Consider the following 19,319-nt stretch of genomic DNA (forward strand, 5'->3'; position numbering starts at 1 on the left):
GGCCAAGAAGAGAAGAAAGACAGTACCAGGAGGCTTCTGTAATGAAAAGACTGTAGACTGGCCAACAAAGAAATCAGATGATCTGAATATTTTATTGGACCTTGCACTTGAAATAAGGAAGCAGCAAGAATGAATGATTTGTGGATCTAAAAATACTTAGTGCTTGCCATTCTGTACATACTACTTGTCTTAGTCAGAGTTTCTATTCCTGCACAAACATCACGACCAAGAAGCAAGTTGGGGAGGAAAGGGTTTATTGAGCTTACAGTTCCACACTGCTGTTCATCACCAAAAGAAGTCAGGACTGAAACTCTAGCAGTTCAGGAAGCAGGAGCTGATGCAGAGGCTATGGAGAGATGTTTCTTACTGGCTTGCTTCCCCTGGCTTGCTCAGCCTGCTCTCTTATAGAACCCAGGACTACCAGCCCAGAGATGGTAACACCCACAAGGGGCCCTCCCCCTTGATCACTAATTGAGAAAATGCCCCACAGCTGGATCTCATGGAGGCACTTCCTCAACTGAAGCTCCTTTCTCTGTGATAACTTCAACCTGTGTCAAGTTGACACACAAAACCAGCCAGTACTCTATTTAAAGCATCTTACTACATGCTACTAACCTAATGACTTTTTTTTCTTTTGGTTTTTCAAACAGGGTTTCTCTCTGCAGCCTTGACTGTCCTGAATTTATTCTATAAACTAGGCTGGCCCCTGCCTCCCAAGTGCTATACTAAAGGTGTGCACCACCACCTCCCAGCTTACTGATGGATATTTTTAAAGCATTTTAAAAACTGAATCAACAAAATGGAATGAAAAAAACTATGAAATGGTGGTAAGAGTGAGTGAATTAGTATAAATACAAGCTAAAGGCATTAAATGACTGACTAAGGAAGATAAGGTTAAATCAATCATGTACAGTGAATTTTGGAGAATATTAAAGAGACTACATAGAAATTAGTAGTGTTGATAACCTGCTAGTGGTATAGATACTAAAAACACAAGAGATGGCAGGGAAAACAGAAGTGTAAAATAATTTAGCAAGTGACAACACAAAGTGGCCTTTTTAGAGCAGATGGTTAAGTGTTCATAAGAGAGAAATATATAGTTGAAGGTAAGAAAAGTGAGGGCAGATATGACCATAAAAGGAGTTATTTGTCTAGTCCCAGCCCTTGGGAGACAGAGGCAGGCAGAGTTCTGCAAGAGCTTGGGAGACAGAGGCCTAGCTGGTCTACATAGTAAGTTCCAGGCCAATCATGCCTACAGTGAGAGCCTGCCTAAAAAAAGAGATATTTATTATCTATCACTTACTTAAAACTATGTATGAATGACTAACATAGTATTATTAACAATTATTAAAAATTAATATTTTTGTTAAGAAAGTATTAACAAATATTACCTGTGCTGACTTGTTTTTGTCAACTTGACACAAACCTAGACATACCAGGATTAAAGGACTATCAACTGAAAAAATACCCCTACCAGATTGGCCTGCAGACAAGTCTGTTATTTTCTTGACTGATAATGTGGGGGAAACCAGCTGACTCAGGTGGTGCCTCCCTTGAACAGGTGGCCCTGGGTTGTTTAAGAAAGCAAGCGGAACAAGCCAAGAGGAGGCAAACAAGTAAGGCTATTCCTCCGAAGCCTCTCCCACTTGTTTCTGCCTCCAGGTTCCTGACCTGTCTTCCCTTGGACTATAACTATATGCTGAAACAAACTCTTTCTTCCCCAAACTGCTTGTGGTCATGGTGTTTTTATCACAGTAATAAAACTCTAAGACATAAATCTTCAACAACCTCACTGGGCATTAAGACATCCTTATTAAAAAGGGAAGTTGAGGTTCAGAGAAGTTAAATAGTTCATCAGTAGTTCTATATCACCCCAAGAAGAATCAGAAGCAGGGCAGGGAAGGCACTGACTGAAATGGCAGGGTATAAGCCCCTGGGGTAGAGTCTGGGTTGAAGCTCAGCCCATCTGTTAACTTACTCGGCAGTTTACTTTCCCTCACTCTAACTTCTCAGGTGTAAGTCAAAAATTTCTAATTTCCTCATCCAGCAATTCAGCTTTACTGTCATGGCTCCCATCAAAGTGAACCATGAACAGAAGATATCGATCACCTCTAAGTCCCTAATATGATAGAAAATTTTCAAAGCAATTAAAAATGTTTTCTTTTGTGACAACTGACCACTATCTACCTCCATCAAACAATACTACCTTTTCCTACCTTGAACACTCCTCTGACTATATTTTTAAAACCTTAATTCTAAGCCCTCCCCTCTTCTACCAGCATCAAAAAGTAGACCCTTATGACTGAGTCCTACATCTACTACTCTTTGTATTTCCTCCTCCCAAAATAACTTCATCCATCATTTCTCTTTACATAACTCTCAAACATATCCACACACTATAAAATTAATATATCCATTACAGAATGCAAATGGTTAGGAGAAAAGAATCCTAACATTCAATAGCACATAGGGTAACTACGTTGACAAAAATTAACTAATGCTCCAAACTACCTAGTAGAGGATTTTGAATGTCATCAATGCAAACAAATGATAAATATCATTAATAATAGAGAAGGCCAAAAGTCCTGTACTGATCACTATTTTATATATATATATATATATATATATATATATATAAACTAAATATATTGTACTTCATAAATACATACAATGTCAATTAAAAATAAAAATTTCTTAAAAATTAACATGTCCAAGATCAAACTGTTCATTGTTCCTTCTCCTTGTCCTAAATTTGGTCATTTTCCAATACTTTATTGAAAGGTCCAACTAATTTACCTACAAGAAACCAGAAGCTGACCTTAATATTCTGTTCTACCCTACACTATATATCTAATTCATCAAGCCTTTGAAATCTATAATTTTTAGTTTCTAAAATTATAATTAACATAATTTCTGTACTTCTAGTTCCTTCCCCCATCCTACCTAGTATTCCCTTGCTCTCAAAAATTTGCAGCCTCTTTTTGTTGTTACATATATATCCTCAAAGAAGCAACTCTCTACACCAGAGACCATTATAGAAAACCATAATCCAAAATCCAGAAAACAAGACATTTTGTGGTACTCAGTCTCAACTGATATATCTATAATACAATTCCTGTGCCTAAGGCTGAGAGACCATTACAAAAGAGTCTAAGAAGAACTGGAAGGCTGCTGCCAGACTGTCACATAGAAATGTCGGAGAAGATGGCTACACCAATGAAGTCTCATCCACATGGTTGCCTAAACAAGACGTGAACTTCATTTTGTACTGGTTGTTTTTCTTTTACCTCTTAAATTTTTCTCCCCCAACCTGACCCATCTGATTGTTCTCACACAAGTGCAGTTACTAATAAATCTTGCATAGAATATTATGATAACAGCCTACCAATCAGTTTCCCTTCCTCTACTCTTTTATTTTTTTATTTTATAGATATGAGAGTTTACCTGCATGCATGTGTGTACATCAATTACTTGTAGTGCCTACCAAGAAGACATGGTCTCCCCTAGAGATGATGCTATAGATGGTAGCAAGACACTATGTGGGTGCTGGGAATTGAACTTGGGTCCTCTCCACGAGCCATCTCTCCAACCCCTTGTTCTCAGTATTTATTTTAAAATGCTCATATAATATATTTGATCATGTTGTCTCCTCCAACTCTTTCCACATCTGTCTTAGCTAGGCTAGGGTTTTACTGCTGTGAACAGACACCATGACCAATGCAAGTCATATAAAGCACAACATTTAATTGGGGCTGGCTTACAGGCTCAGAGATTCAGTCCATTATCATCATGGTGGGAGCATGGCAGCATCCAGGCAGGCATGGTGCAGGAGGAGCTCAGAGTTCTACATCTTCTTCAAAAGACTGCTAGCAGAATACTGGTATCCAGGCAGCTAGAATGAGTACCTTAAAGCCCGCACCCACAGTGACACACCTACTCCAACAAGGCCACACCTTCTACTAGTGCCACTCCCTTCTGGGCCAAGCATATACAAACCCTCACACATGGCTAACCCACTTCCCCAACTACCCAACTTCATGCTCTCTATCTATCTCTCTTTTAAAAAATGAATATCAAAATAAAATAATTTAAAACTGCCAAAACAGAACAAAAAATAGGAAAAAGACACAAAGATAGGCACACGCACACAATGGATTTGATTTTGTGCTAGCCACTACTCATAAGCATGAGATCTGTACTAGAGTGTGGTTGCTAGTCCACTGGAGAACAATGATTTTCTCTTTCCCTGCAGATATCACTGCCTATAGCTTCTTGGTTAGGGGTGGGACTTTGTGCCCACTTCCTCTTCTCAGTGCTGGCATTTTGTCTGGCTTAAACCTGTTCTGGTCTTGTATGGGTTTTTAGTCTCTTTGAGTTCATAGCAACCCTGCTATATCTGGAAGATGCTGTTTACTTGAAGTTATTTACCACCTGCGGCTCTCAGAATCTGCTTCTTCCACACTGATCCTTGAGCCTTACTGGGAAAGTTTTGATAAAGAAATTCCATTTAGGTCTGAGTACTCCTAAGTGTTTCTACACATTGTCCAGTTGTGGGTGCCTATGTTAATTCCCATCTACTGCAAGAAAAGCTTCTCTGATACTCTCCTCCACTCTTAACCTTCCAACTCAACAATACTTCCAAGACACCACAGGATCTCTGCACATGGTAGCTCTCATCTTCAAATGTTTGTTCTTAACTCATTACTTACCTCACTTTGACCCACAGGATTCTTCTAATTTTTCATTTGATGTTAAGAGCCGTTGCTAGCCAAGTGGTGGTAACGCACACCTTTAATCCAAGCACTTGGGAGGCAGAGGAAGGCAGATTTCTGAGTTCGAGGCCAGCCTGGTCAACAGAGTGAGTTCCAGGACAGCCAGGGCTACACAGAGAAACACTGTCTGGAGAAAACAAAAACAAACAAACAAACAAACAAAAAAGAGCCATTGCTATCAGCATTTATATTCCTTTTCTTTGCAATTATTTTCTTCAGTGTGGCATAGATGTTCATTTGACTGACTGATGGCTCTCACCCACCATAACAAAAATTACCTGAGGACAAGATCTTGAATACTTCAAACTTACCACTGTCTCTCCAACACCAGCACCAGTGTACACAGGACACTGAAGTACACTAAGATAAAATATTTTGTATGAACAGCCTACTATGAAATGATCATCCACACCTATCATCCACTGACAAGAGACTGAAATCTCCTGCTCAAAGTCACAACATGCAAACCAGCAAGTATCCTAGATGTCTATTCCAAAGTGTTTTGGGGGGCATTTCTGTTTGGATTTGTGTGTCTACACAAATAAACAAGATCATCCTCTTGTTTATCAGAAGATAATCATGTGTCTAGCCTCCTAAGCCCTTGCTCTAGTTTTACTGAATTTTCATCTCATGCCCGTGGGTCATAAACAATGTCATTTGTCTCCACTTCACCCATGGTACATATTCAGCAAAAATTACTTCAAGAATTTCTGGCTATGAGACAAGAATGAGCAACAGAATTAAGAATATCCACTCTAAGTCCCCCTTCTGAAAACAAGTTATTTTGTTTTCCCAACCAGAACACCACTGAAGAAGAAATATCAAGATTTTTTTCTGTGATGAAATTACCAGCTGTCTATTGTATCATGCCACAAAATGCAATGGAAATAGAACTTGTACCCTACACTGGGGAGCAGGCTTAGAAATATGAACAATATGCATTATTAATAGCCTATGAGCATAGTCCTCTCCCCAACTATTACACTCTTCCAGAGGAAAACACACCACCCTCCTACACGGAAATGTAGCTGCTTCTATGTTGGCAGGGCAAAAGGGCCCTGAAATAAATATAGACAAATGTCTGAAACTTCAACCTATGAAAGAAATTCAATATCTTTGATCCATTCCCATCCCCGGTCAACATTTAGCATTAAGGCAAATAAATTCCATCACTAGACTCAAAAGGAAAACCTTTTTTTAACTGTAAAAAAAGCCAATAAAAATAGGTAGTCACTAACCCATATAAAGTGAGAATTCCAAAGATGGCAAATAAGCCATTTCTAGAAATCACTTGTGCTTTGCTGTTCTTTTAAAAATATGAATAGGGGCCGGGCGGTGGTGGCTCGCGCCTGTAATCCCAGCACTCTGGGGGACAGAGGCAGGCGGATTTCTGAGTTCGAGGCCAGCCTGGTCTACAGAGTGAGTTCCAGGATAGCCAGGGCTACACAGAGAAACCCTGTCTCGAAAAAAACCAAATCCAAAAAACCAAAAAAAAAAAAAAATATGAACAGGGATTTACTTTACTGTTATAGTCTACTTCATATTGCTTTATCGAAAGGGAGGAGATTTTCAAAGGAAAATTTTATATTTTGAGACTCTAATACATTCAAGTTTAAAGAGGATACAAGCCAATTAAACCAAAAAAAGTAGTAAAAAAGGAAACAAGGACAGCTGTATAGTTCAATGCTAGCACTAAATCTCAAAGTATAAGATCTCAAAAAGAATGACTATAATGACACCAGGAATCTCTGGGTTAAAATCAAACCAACACACACACACACACACACACACACACGCACGCACGCACGCACGCACGCACGCACGCCATATACAAATACACTACTATCATGCTTTCTAAGCACGCACGCACGCACGCACGCCATATACAAATACACTACTATCATGCTTTCTAAAAGTCCCAACTTACCAAGCTCAGTTCATTGTAATTTAACACACTTTTCATGATCTGGCAAAACAACACAAGGCTAATATTGCCCAGTAAAATAAGTGTCTGCTCAGTTGACCAGTCAGTCCTGAGTTATAAGCACAATAAACTTAACATGGAGGTACCTTTAATGAGCCTGATTATACTGTTGTGAAAAGCAGTTAATGTCACCAGACAGTACAATGCCAAAAAATAGGTTCTTACACTTAGTAATAAACATACTCTGTGTAGCTGAAGGACAAAGTGTAGTACTATCCTGTACATTACAGATGCAAACACACCCTGGCCTCTGACTCATTTGGGGGTGGGTGAGGGGAAATCGTCAAGGTTATTAGGTATTGCACTGTCAAGGTTATTGGGTATTGCCCTGTCATCCATAAATTGTATATGACAGATAAGGAAAGAAAAGGTTATAATGAAGAATACGTCAATGCTTTGGATTTTTACAAATCTTTTTACTTTAATTGAAATAATCACAATTTGTGAAAAGAAGAGGGGGTATGGGAGAGGAAAATGTTGCATGTCACTCACTCCCTCTTTTCTTAAAAGTGGTATTACTCAGGAAATAACCAGTAAAGACAGACTATAGAAACAGACAATTAAACACTACACCAGGTTCCATGCTATTGGTGAACAATAGTTAATACTTCAAGCTTTCCTTTTTGTCTTTTAACAAGGAGGGAATAGCACTTTCGAAATCATTACTGCTCTGTCATCTTGGTTTGCTGCCAAAGGAGCTTTAGAACACCTGTCAAATAACACACAGCTTATAAAAAAAGAAACATATACCAAAATAGGCTGATAAAAAATGTTCACATATGCAGAAAATGGAACGAATTTACGTTAACAGAGTCATTCATTCTAAAGAAGCTTGTAGAAGAAAGGAAAAGATTTCCAAGGTCATGGTCTATGTGATTTGAGTCAATGTAATGAAACTTAATCTTAGAGATCAGTGACAATGACAGTCAATCTGATACAATTTCTCTCTTACCCTTATCCACATTCCCAATGGTTTTTGTAATTCAAAGGGCAAAATATCAAAGAAAAATATTCCATTTGTGCCTCCTACAAATGTACAAGGTACCCATTTTCTTATACAGAGTATCCTGGCTATTCTTTTGTTTTGTTTGTTCGAGGCAGGGTTTCTGTGTTGCCCTGGCTGTCTTGGAACTCACTCTGTAGACCAGGCTGTCCTCGAACTCAGAAATCTGTCTCCCTTCCAAGCGCTGGGATTAAAGGCATGTGCCACCACTACCCAGCCTGGCTATTCTTATAAACTCAAAATAGGCTTAAATATCTAGACTACAAAAACCTGTATCCTCCATATCCACCTGTTTATACTTGCAAAAACACATAGATGAGCATGACCTCAGAGTGAGGGCAAACAAAGATCATTGCATGAGACATGGGAATACATAGCACTTCTACAAACACATGTAGAGTGAAAATAATAGAAAATTCAGTATATAAATGGAAAAGGGCACAAGTTTAGACTGAGAATAGACAAATCTTTGAAAATGATCTGGCAAATGACCCCAAAAGCATGGAGATGCCAACCCACAATGACAATGCTAGGGCCACGCATTAATATAATGAAGCCAGGTAGCAATGGTAGGGGGATCCTCTCTCTCTGACAAATATACAGGCATATGGGCCCACGCTTGAATTCTTCAAAGCTGAGGTCAGACGAGTAGGTAGCAGTCATGAAAAACTTAAGTAAATGCAAAAGAAATAAATAAGAGGGTACTTAAGTGCTTCCCTGATGAAACCTTCTCTTATACTCACAAACGCAGATCTATTTCACAAGATGACCTCAGTCAAGTAAGGCTTGAGCCAGTCTTTATCTTGCCAGGTACCTCTAATGTCACCCAGCTTTATGATCTCTTAAACTAGTACCTTTAAAGTAAATGGATAACTAGAGGTACTGATATTTAACTTTCATTAACCAGATTATGCTGCATCTGTAATCAAAACTCAATTTTTTGTTTCTTTTTTGGCTATTATTTTATATCATAGGGATCATTTCGAATTAGTCCTAAGTGTAACATATTTACTTCTATAAATGTAATATTGTGTTATATCAGAGACTGATATACAGGCTTGTACAGAGTATAATGGCTATTCTTATAAACTCAAAATAGGCTTAAATATCTAGACTACATAAAAGCTGTAACCTCCATATCCACCTATATTTATAAATGTATGCTGTTTATTACAATAAGCTTATATGAAAATACACTGGTTTGGTTTGGTTTGCAATTATGGGGAATAAAGGGTCTTGCATATACAACATAGACTGAAGTATAACTACAGACAGAAACATCTAACTTTTTGTCACCAATTATTCACAATCTAAGTTGCCATAACCTGGACTAGCCTCTTATGGGGTGTTTCCAAAGCAGAGCTTCCTCTTCTCAACCTGATATTTAGCAGCATTACTTTCACCAATTTTTAGAAAAGACAGAGCAAGTGGACAAGCAAATCAAGATGTTTAGTACAATATAACAATACATATGATCTGCAGTTAAAATGTCACTTATTTGATGGCAGGGAATTATTTCTATACAATTTAACTGTACATAAGAACCTAGACTCTAAAAACAACTATTAAGTTTATGCTAAGAAGACTTACACCTCATTTCATATAAATTACCACAAATTATGAATTCAGAGTTAGTAGAATACAAATAAATAAAGCCCAATAATGTACATTATAAATTCTGGAAATTGCAAAAAAAACTTCAAACTCAAACATCCCTCAAATATGCCATTAAAAAGTTTCTCTGGCTTTAAGTTTTATAATATAGACTTCATACATGATGAGTAACCTATAATCAACTAAAAGATACAATTTTTTTCACATGAACTATAGCTGCAAAATTACACTAAATCATCATTTTAGCCCTCAAAAAGTTCTTTTAGCCCTCAAAAAGCCCTCAAAAACTACCTAGGTATTGTTTTATTTTGTTTTTAGATCAAGGACTAGGTATAATACCACATACCTGTTAATACTTAACACTGAAAAGGCAGAGCTGGAGGCCTCTAAACTCTTAAGAGAACCAGAGATAGGCATCAACTCTCAGATTAGTATGTGCTACAGATAAGATTATCCCAAAATAAAAATAAAATAAAGGGAGAACCGGAGACATGGCTCAGCAGTTGAAAGTGTATACTGTTCTTGAAGAGGACCTCAGTTACCTTCCCAGTACCCACCTCAGATGACTTGCAACTGCCTATAACTCCAGGGAGAACTGCTGACTCTTGCTTCTGTGGCCACTTGTGCATGCATGTGTGCAAGCAGGCACACACACATACACACGCAAAAACACACACAAAATTACAAGTAAATCTTATTAAAAGTTAAAATATTGGGGACTGGAGAATGGCTCAGCAGTTAAGAGCACTGACTGCTCTTCCAGAGGTCCTGAGTTCAATTCCCAGAAACCACATGGTGGCTCACAATCATCTGTAATTGAATCAATCTGATTGATTCCTTCTTCTGGTGTGTCTGAAGTCAGCGGCAGTGCACTCATATATAAAAAAATAAATTTTTCTTTAAAAAAAAGTTAAAATGTTAACAAAAATGTCAAAAGGAGTCTTAGTGGCTATGAGAATTCTAAAGACAGAGTAAGAATTGTTCCTACCAAATATGATTTTTGTGAAATCTGCTCTAGAAAAGAAGATGCTTGACTCTGCCATATTTTAGGTAACAAAAGCATACATTTCTAAGGCTATAGTTTCATTTCAAGCTACCTATATTTAAATAGGGAAGAAACAAATAAAAAGAACTTAGAATTCTTTCTCATTTTCGCATCAAAGCATTCTTTGAAAATCTCTTAAATGGTCCGCGCTTTCTTGGAAAAAAATATATACACAGATACAAAATATTTTTGTGAAATTTCAGGATTCACAAACCTGCCTTTTGCTCTACTTTAGAACTTTTCATATGGCCACTAGAAAAAAAAATAGTAAGGCTTTTATAATTTCTAATGACAAAAAGACTATTATCCTTTCTTTTTAATACATTCAATACAATTTTCCATATTTTAACAATCATACCCAAAAATGCTTGAAATAAGTCACTCTTATATCATACAATAATTATCTTTTGCCATAAAAGATAGCAAAATTATTCTCCAAAGCAATAAATAATATATAGTTTAGGTTTTGTAGTATCTACTCAACTCCAAAGTTTGATATGAATACAGTCAAAGACAAATGGGCATGACTGCTGCATCAAAACTTTATTTAAAGAAAAATAGATGATAGGTAACAGTCTGCCAATCCTTGGAATAGAGAAACATATTCAACAGATCCACAGAGACGCAAATAAGACAAAAATGATTAGAATACTAAGTTTTATTGCTCCTCAAAGAAATCTCCAGTAAAACTAAAGACCTAAATAAGAAAAGCCAAGATTTTATTTAGAATAAAATAGGACAATATGGCTCAACGGAAAAAAAATATATTTTCAGAATAAGACTAGTCTGACAGAGAGAAAAATATCAAATATTTAGTGTAAAATATAGACATTTCTTCATAATGAAGGAACATAAAATAAACTGAAAGAACAAGCCAAACTCAAACATGCTATTTTAATACAAATAACCAAAATGATTCCATTTTTAAATAACCATAAAACAATAAGAGGCCTGCAATGCTATAAAATAAGACATGGATGTCCATGCAGGCCATCGACAAAAATAGATGACTTAATAAATTTGAAAAGAAAATTGATTCAACTCCTAATTAAGAAAATAAGAATTAAAATTACAACATGATAACATTTTTACTCATTAAAGTTCTGACCCAAGTATGGTGGCTCAAGTCGGTAATTGTGGTGTTTGGGAGGCTGAGGTAAGAAGATAGCAATTTCAAGATAGCCAGGGTAAATAAAATAACTATGAAGCAGTGTGGGCTACACAGAGACAACCATTGACAAAACAAAAACAAAATGAACAAATACCCAAATTATAAGATATACTTAAGTATATTTACAAATACATTGTAAGTGAAAAATCCTTCAAAAATAGACAAGTTTCAGAGTCAAAATTATATAACAAGAAGCTTCAGTAAAAACTATCAATCTCAAGATTACTATCTGAATCTGTAACTGAGAAGGAACTATATGCTATGGCTCTTGTCAAAGATATGAACAAAGTTAGCTATTTGACAGAAAATTTTAGCTTGTTATAGGAAATTAAATCTAACACATTATCTAGTATAACCTATTTTTAACAGAAAAAAAATGAGAACATGGCAATTTAAAATAATGGGTAAAGCTAAAATACTGACACACCTTTAATCCCAGTAACAAAAAAGCAGAAGCAGAAGAGACTCAGTCTAGGTTGATTCACAAGTACAGCCTACAATGAAAGATCCGACTCAAAAACGTGGAGTGGAGGCCTTTGAGAAAACCAACACTCTTTAAAAATAAAAGTCCTGGAGAGATTAGAGATACAATGGGCATACTGCAACATAATAAATGAAGTTAACAGCAATCCTACAGTAAACATCCACTTAGAGGAAGAGAAACTCAAAGCATTTCCACTAAAATCAGAAAGACAAGGTTGTCCATTCTCTCACTGCTGCTCTGTTCATAACAGACCAGCCATTAGAAATAATCTAGATGTCCCTCAACAAAAGAATGGATAAAGAAAATGATATATTTACACAATGAAGTATTACTCAGCCATTTTATATATATATATATATATGTATATATATGTGTGTGTGTGTGTGTGTGTGTGTGTGTATGTATGTATGTATGTATGTGTGTATGTGTATATACACATATTATGGAAGAAACTTTCAGGTAAATGGATGAAGATAGAAAAAAAAAATCAACCTGAGTAAGGTAACTCAGACCCAGACAAACTAATATGACACATATATCCACTTACATGAGGATATTAGCTGATATGTCAGTGATAACCAAGTAACAATCTCTAGAACTACAAAGTTAGTTAGAGATTAAGGGACTGAGCATGGTGGGGGACAGAAATGGGTCTCCCTAGGAAAGGTAAATAGAATAGATAACCAACAGAGAATAAACTCAGTGGCATCTTTGGAGGTTCCTTGTCTTATAATATCACATCAGCGCTTTTCCTTTTTTTTTTTTTTCCTTTTTTTTTCCTTTTTTTTATTCGATATATTTTTTATTTACATTTCAAATGATTTCCCCTTTCCTAGCCCCCCCACTCCCCAAAAGTCCCGTAAGCTCCCTTCTCTCCCCCTGTCCTCCCACCCACCCCTTCCCACTTCCCCGTTCTGGTTTTGCTGAATACTGCTTCACTGAGTCTTTCCAGAACAAGGGGCCACTCTTCCTTTCTTCTTGTACCTCATATGATGTGTGGATTATGTTTTGGGTATTCCAGTTTTGTAGGTTAATATCCACTTATTAGTGAGTACATACCATGATTCACCTTTTGAGTCTGGGTTACCTCACTTAGTATGATGTTTTCTAGCTCCATCCATTTGCCTAAGAATTTCATGAATTCATTGTTTCTAATGGCTGAATAGTACTCCATTGTGTATATATACCACATTTTTTGCATCCACTCTTCTGTTGAGGGATACCTGGGTTCAGCGCTTTTCCTTTTTATACCCCCCACCCCGTTCCTTTGCTTCCAGTTTAGTGTTTTCATGAGCTCCTGAGTATGTAAACAAGGTCTTTATGTCTATACCCATTTCCTGTGCTCTCTTCCCTCTGTTTTGTTCTATTTGGGTATGTTAGTTTTTTGTTATATTATATTATATTACCTTAAAAACTTGCTTGTTTTCTAATGAGAGACAGAAACAGGGAATCTGGATGGAAAGGGAAGTGGGAAGAAACTGGGAGAAAAGGGAAGGCCAACTATAGTCTGGAGATATATATGTATAATGTGATGGAAAGCTATTTTCAATAAAAAGAAAAAGTATCAAAAAGGAGGAGGAGGAAAATGAGAGAACAAAAATGTACTCAGACATATTCACTCACTAAAATGTTATAGAATACTTAACAAAAATAAGTAAAATCTAAAAATGTATCAAAGGGATGTATTTAAATTGCGATATAGAGAGCAAAATTTGTCCCAATGCTTCTTTTCAAACTGTAAAATAAGCATAGCAAGAAAAACATTCAATATAGCAAATATGAAAATGGACACACATACACACACACACACACACACACACACACACAGACTTGTATATTATAAAATGGAGAAGACAGGTGAGGGGGGAAAAACAACAAGATAATTACCACTGAAGAAAAGGGAAGAGAGGAGTGACTCTAGCCATTTTCATGTTTTGTTCTAAACTAAAACAAAACTAGGCTGTATTTCATGAAAAATACTGGAAAACTGAGATACCCATTTATTTCAAAGTAAAGCCAGATGATACTTAATAATTTAAAGGTCCTCTTTCATCACATGAGCCTTCAGCCAGTGCCATTCCCAAGGACTCCTCACTAGCATTACTTCATCGCCAAGAGAAGCTCAGAAAGCTGAGCCTAGATAGTAATGATTGCATGCAATGATTTAGATGCATTTTCTAAAATGAACAAATTTCAGTTCTGAAAACAACTGAAAACCACATCTACAACTGGTGCAAAAACAGGCTGACAATGACTCACTTCAGCCTACAGGACAGTAAAATGAAAATGCATGGTCTACTCCTGAATATTGCACTTGAAATTGCAAACAAAAATCCAAACCAAAAATTGTTTCTTCAAGAATACAGAAATAATAAAGGTAGAAACAAGGAAATAATAATTCAGTAAGCACTACTTATTTCATAAGGACAACTATCACTATTATGTAACAATGAGAAGTATACTTAGAAATCATTAAAAGATGTTAAATTTCACAAATTTTACAAAATCATATTCAAAGAGGCAAAAATCACATACAAAAATCATTTCGAATTTTCTTTAGACTTGCCTGTGGTACTATGACTAAGAAAGTTATATGTCTCCATGACCAGAGATATGATTTATCCACTCAATGGAAGAATTCACTTACTAAGATAAATTAAATGATTGTTCTCATCAATAAAACTTACAAGGCAAAAAATTATCACTTTAAACACTAAACCTATTACATGATTACAATCCTTTAGACCATTTTAACCTTTATTTAGTATTTTCAAAGTTGGTAAAAATCTAAAATATAAACATTTAAGTCACTAAATGGTCTTCACATAATTGTTCACAGAATAAAATCCCTAATTGATTAATGATCTTAGGGTGTCTATCGCCATCTAGTGAATAATCACTTCAATTACTACACCATACACTTGAAATTTGATACTTGTCTTCATAGTCTAAATATTTGTGCCCACTGTTATCCAGGAAGTCTTACCCAATTTCGTTTTTATGCCTCTTCACACACACATTGGTAATAAAAGCAATTACAACTGGTATTGTTACAGATTTGCTTCTAAAAGTGTCTGTAAACGAAGTTTCTCTATTTCTTCTCTGGAAATGCTCAATTATTTTGAAATAACTTCCATACTGTGAGGTCCCTGCATAAGATTCCCTCAACTGCAGCTCATCCCTCTATTCTCAGTCGATTAACATTATGGAATAGTTGAAGCATTAAGTAGGGAAAGATCACACCTGTGAAAAGGCAATATTGATTCCCATTTGACATATTTTTACTTTTATTATAAATCTGTTTTTCAAGAGTACAATTATTAATTACTTGAGTATTCGAACAGCCATAATACATTTGCTTGCAGAAATTATTAGGTCACCAGAGCCAAATCTGCATAATCCCAACAAAAGTAAGCAACTAAGCACGTACAAAGTCTACTTAAAAATAAAAAGGGAAGGAAGACTTTAAGACCATACCAAAATGCAAAATTTCATGCCTCCCCGAATTGTGCATTTATCTACATCCAAATGAAAAACAAAGACATGTTAGCAGGTTTGCTTCTCATTTCTACTTGAAATTTAATTTAAATAGGAAGGTTAAATGCAAAAAAACTTTTAAGATCTTCAGGCTACTGTATTATTTTGTCTATAACACCTTAGGAGCAAAACAACAGTTTCGTAAGTTGCAAAAGTATTCCAAAATCTCAACTTCATCCTTCCTACCTTTTAGTATTTAAAAAGTGCTTGACAGGTATATGCTTGCAATTAGAAAACATAATGGGGCTTGGCTTCAAGGTCAACCTGTGATATATGGTCATACACTATCTCAAAACAACAATAAAAATCTTTAAAAATGACAGACTTCAAAATATATAGGAAAATGATAGTAAAACCAGAGAATACCTCTAGACTACCCATCACCTGTCATTGTTAGTAATATTACCACCAAAGCTTTAGCAATAATTTTTATTTTAATAAATAACTTCTATAGAGTTCTTTGGAGCTTCCAGAATAAGAGTTGAGGAAAGCAGGTATACTATATACTTATTGCTTCTCATTAACTTCACATTAAAGATATAATTCCAACACAATAGAAGGTATTGTGTACAGAAAGGAACACATGAAAAAGGAGGAAAGCAGAAACTATGAACGTGAATCACATAATTCTAGATTTGCCTGAAATTCTTTTTAATGAACTGAAAAGGGAGGCTTTATATTTTACTTAAGATATATTATCACTATATTTTATTTTAAAAAAGGTAAAAATTTAGCTTAGTTCTGTTGCATGTTGATCAACAAAAAGTAAAACTTGACTTTTAATTCCCTATTAAAAAATCCAGTGAAAAGAAAAATACTACCCTTAAAATATAACAGATTAGGAAAGTAGGAGAGATCATTGGACAAATTTGAGGCTTATCATTATCAACGGTGCCCTTTTAAGCTTGTGGATTTCTAAGCCAATGTAGAAAATGTAACAACAGGGATTTCTCAACAGCAAGAGGCACTCTGAAAGGGAGTAAATTGTCAACTATTGCCTTTCGCGAGAAACTTAAGAGTAACCTTGATCCAATCTCAAGAGTCAACCTATGCATTATCACCCAGTTGGGGCAGAGTGAATGCATTTCCTAATACAAAAATTAGATGGTATTCTATCAGAACCCACAGGATATATATATATAGAAAGAAAATTTAAATAATTTCGAAGTAAAGTTAGCCTAAGAATCTGACAACATCTTTATCTTACTTCAACTAGCCCCTAAATCATCTATATATTTCTCATGTAAAAAAAAAAAAAAATAGGGTCCATGCCGTGTATTGAAAATGATGACTGTCTAGTAACAAGGTAGATTATAAAGCAGAACTGCACATGGAAAGCCATTCTCTAATGGCAAACCCTAATGCAGTAAAGACTTACAATCAGGAAGCCACAGGTTCAGTTCACATAGCCGCTTGTTCTCCTTTACCCCCTTGTTCTCCTTTACCCCCTTGAACCTTAGCTTCCTCATCTACAAAGCAGAACACTACTACAAAGGACTCTTGAGTAGTTTTGATATGATAATGCACAAAACAGCTCTTAACACACCATCTTTATTCAATACATGTACTGCCCTTCTGTGTTCTAAGCCACATATCTGAAGTAAGGCTGCAAGAGAAAAGTGACTTGAAATATGACATTTGTTTCATGTCACAAGTAGATGTATACTGGAGAACACAATAGTCACTCTCCACATGTTATCCATTCAAATTTAAATTCATTAATTAAGATTAAATGAATCTAAAAACCAAGCACCTCATCTAATCACAATAACCAAATTATGAAGTGTTCCCCAACCACTTGTGGCAAGAGGCTATTGCATATAGAATAGTGTAGATAAAAATCACTTCTTAAAATTTCTACTAAACCAGGTGGTGGTGGAGCACACTTGTAATCCCAGCACTCTGGGAGGCAGAGGCAGGCAGATTTCTGAATTCAGTCTGATCTACAGAGTGAGGTTCAAGACAGCCAGAGCTATACAAAGAAACCCTGTCTGGAAAAAAAAACAAATCCAAAAAAAAAAAAAAAACAAACAAACAAATAACAAAAAAAGTTCTGCTAGACAGAGCTGCTAAAGCCAACATTTTCCTGAAAGTGCCAAGTGTACCTTTGTAGGCCACATAACACTTTATCCAGACTACCCAAGTCTACAATATAAGTGAACAAGTTTGGCTCTACTTCAATAAAACCTCAGTTATATAACACAGTAACAGGTTAGATTTGGCCTATACAACAGCATGCCAAACATCACTCTAGAGTTTTCTGAGTACAGACAACCAGTATTACCACTGTATACTATATTTATAATTAAGTTGCCTTAATTTCACTAAAAGAAAACAATATCTTAATGTACTTGACTGAATTCAATATTTAATATAAGCATACTTTTACAGACTACAAAATAAAAACCTCTATACAAAGCATTAAAGTAGATGAACTTAAAGTGTTACTATTTAATGGTAATTGGTCTATCATCCTCAAGTAAGTATGCAACCCCAGCCATGACACAGCCCTAGAATTGTGAACTCATATGCCCAAAACCTGTTGAAAATGCATAGAGATCTATTACCCACAAAGAGAACAGATAAAAGTTGGAACTCTTTATCTGTTTTCCCCCTTAGTAAAAATAAAAGGTTCTGTTAGCTATTCTCCTAATTTCTACCTTTCTCTCACATTACACATTAAACTATCAGTTAAACACATAAAAATTAGCTCACTTATGTTAGCATAACTAATCCAATCTAAGCCTAAGCTAGCCTCCAGACAATTAAGGTCAACACCACCTTAATTACCTGGAGAACATTTACGTCTAACATCATTCTAGGAATTTCTATACTTATTCAGTTGTTTCCCCAAACTATGCTCTCATCACTCAGGTCCTCTGTCCTCTCTCACCTTTCTTCCCCCACCAGTCTGAGTCAAACAGAAGTTTTACATAATACTTCACATTCAGTCTTTATTGCCTACAGCTAGCCTGGCATATAGACATTCAAAAACTGTGTGTAGAAATGGCTCAGTGGTTAAGAGCATTGACTGCTCTTCCAAAGGTCCTGAGTTCAAATCCCAGCACCCACATGGTGGCTCACAACCATCTGTAAGGAGAACTGACACCCTCTTCTGGCGTGCAGTGTACTCACATATAATAAATAATTAAATCTTTAAAAAAATTATTAAAAAACATACACACACACACTCACTCACATGGGGTGGGGGAGGCAGGACTGACAAATGAATTCTTATTCAAATGCATATGTCCCAAACTCACTCTAAAGAAGAAATGTTTGAAATTGTAAAAAATAGGTAAAAAATGTAGCCCTCCCATACTGTAGCATTTATTAACAGATGTGAATTTTATTTTGCAATTTACCTCCCTTCCTTTGTATGTCACCAAGGCAGCCAGTGGTTTAGCATAAAATCTGCTGTACGAAAATCCTAGGCAACCATACATACTATTCGCTGTGAGCTTCAAAGCCTTCTGTCGGATATCATACTGCAGGCCAACAAAGACAAAAGACATACAATACTTGGAGATGCTTAAACATTACATTGGATATCTTTTTACATCACAATGAGGAGAAATTCTCAATATTGGGTGGTGCTGGGGATACTTAATACTCAATTTGTTGCCTTACCCTCCTAGAAGCAAGTATACAAATCCATAATTTCCCAAGATTCTGTAAGATCTTACTAAGATCTTACAGCTAAAGAAAT

General features: G+C 36.0%; 1 protein-coding gene across 1 annotated transcript in view; it reads right to left on the reverse strand.

Moving 5' to 3' along the window:
• The window catches only part of Pola1 (DNA polymerase alpha 1, catalytic subunit), a 318,138-nt gene that overhangs the window by 260,388 nt on the left and 38,431 nt on the right, over positions 1–19,319 (reverse strand). Inside the window, exon 16 of the mRNA XM_052170245.1 lies at positions 18,976–19,098. Within this exon, the coding sequence (XP_052026205.1) occupies positions 18,976–19,098 (123 nt within the window). The remainder of the gene's footprint in view (positions 1–18,975; positions 19,099–19,319) is intronic.

The sequence above is a fragment of the Apodemus sylvaticus genome, chromosome X (genome assembly GCF_947179515.1).
Source record: "Apodemus sylvaticus chromosome X, mApoSyl1.1, whole genome shotgun sequence".
Classification (NCBI taxonomy): domain Eukaryota; kingdom Metazoa; phylum Chordata; class Mammalia; order Rodentia; family Muridae; genus Apodemus; species Apodemus sylvaticus.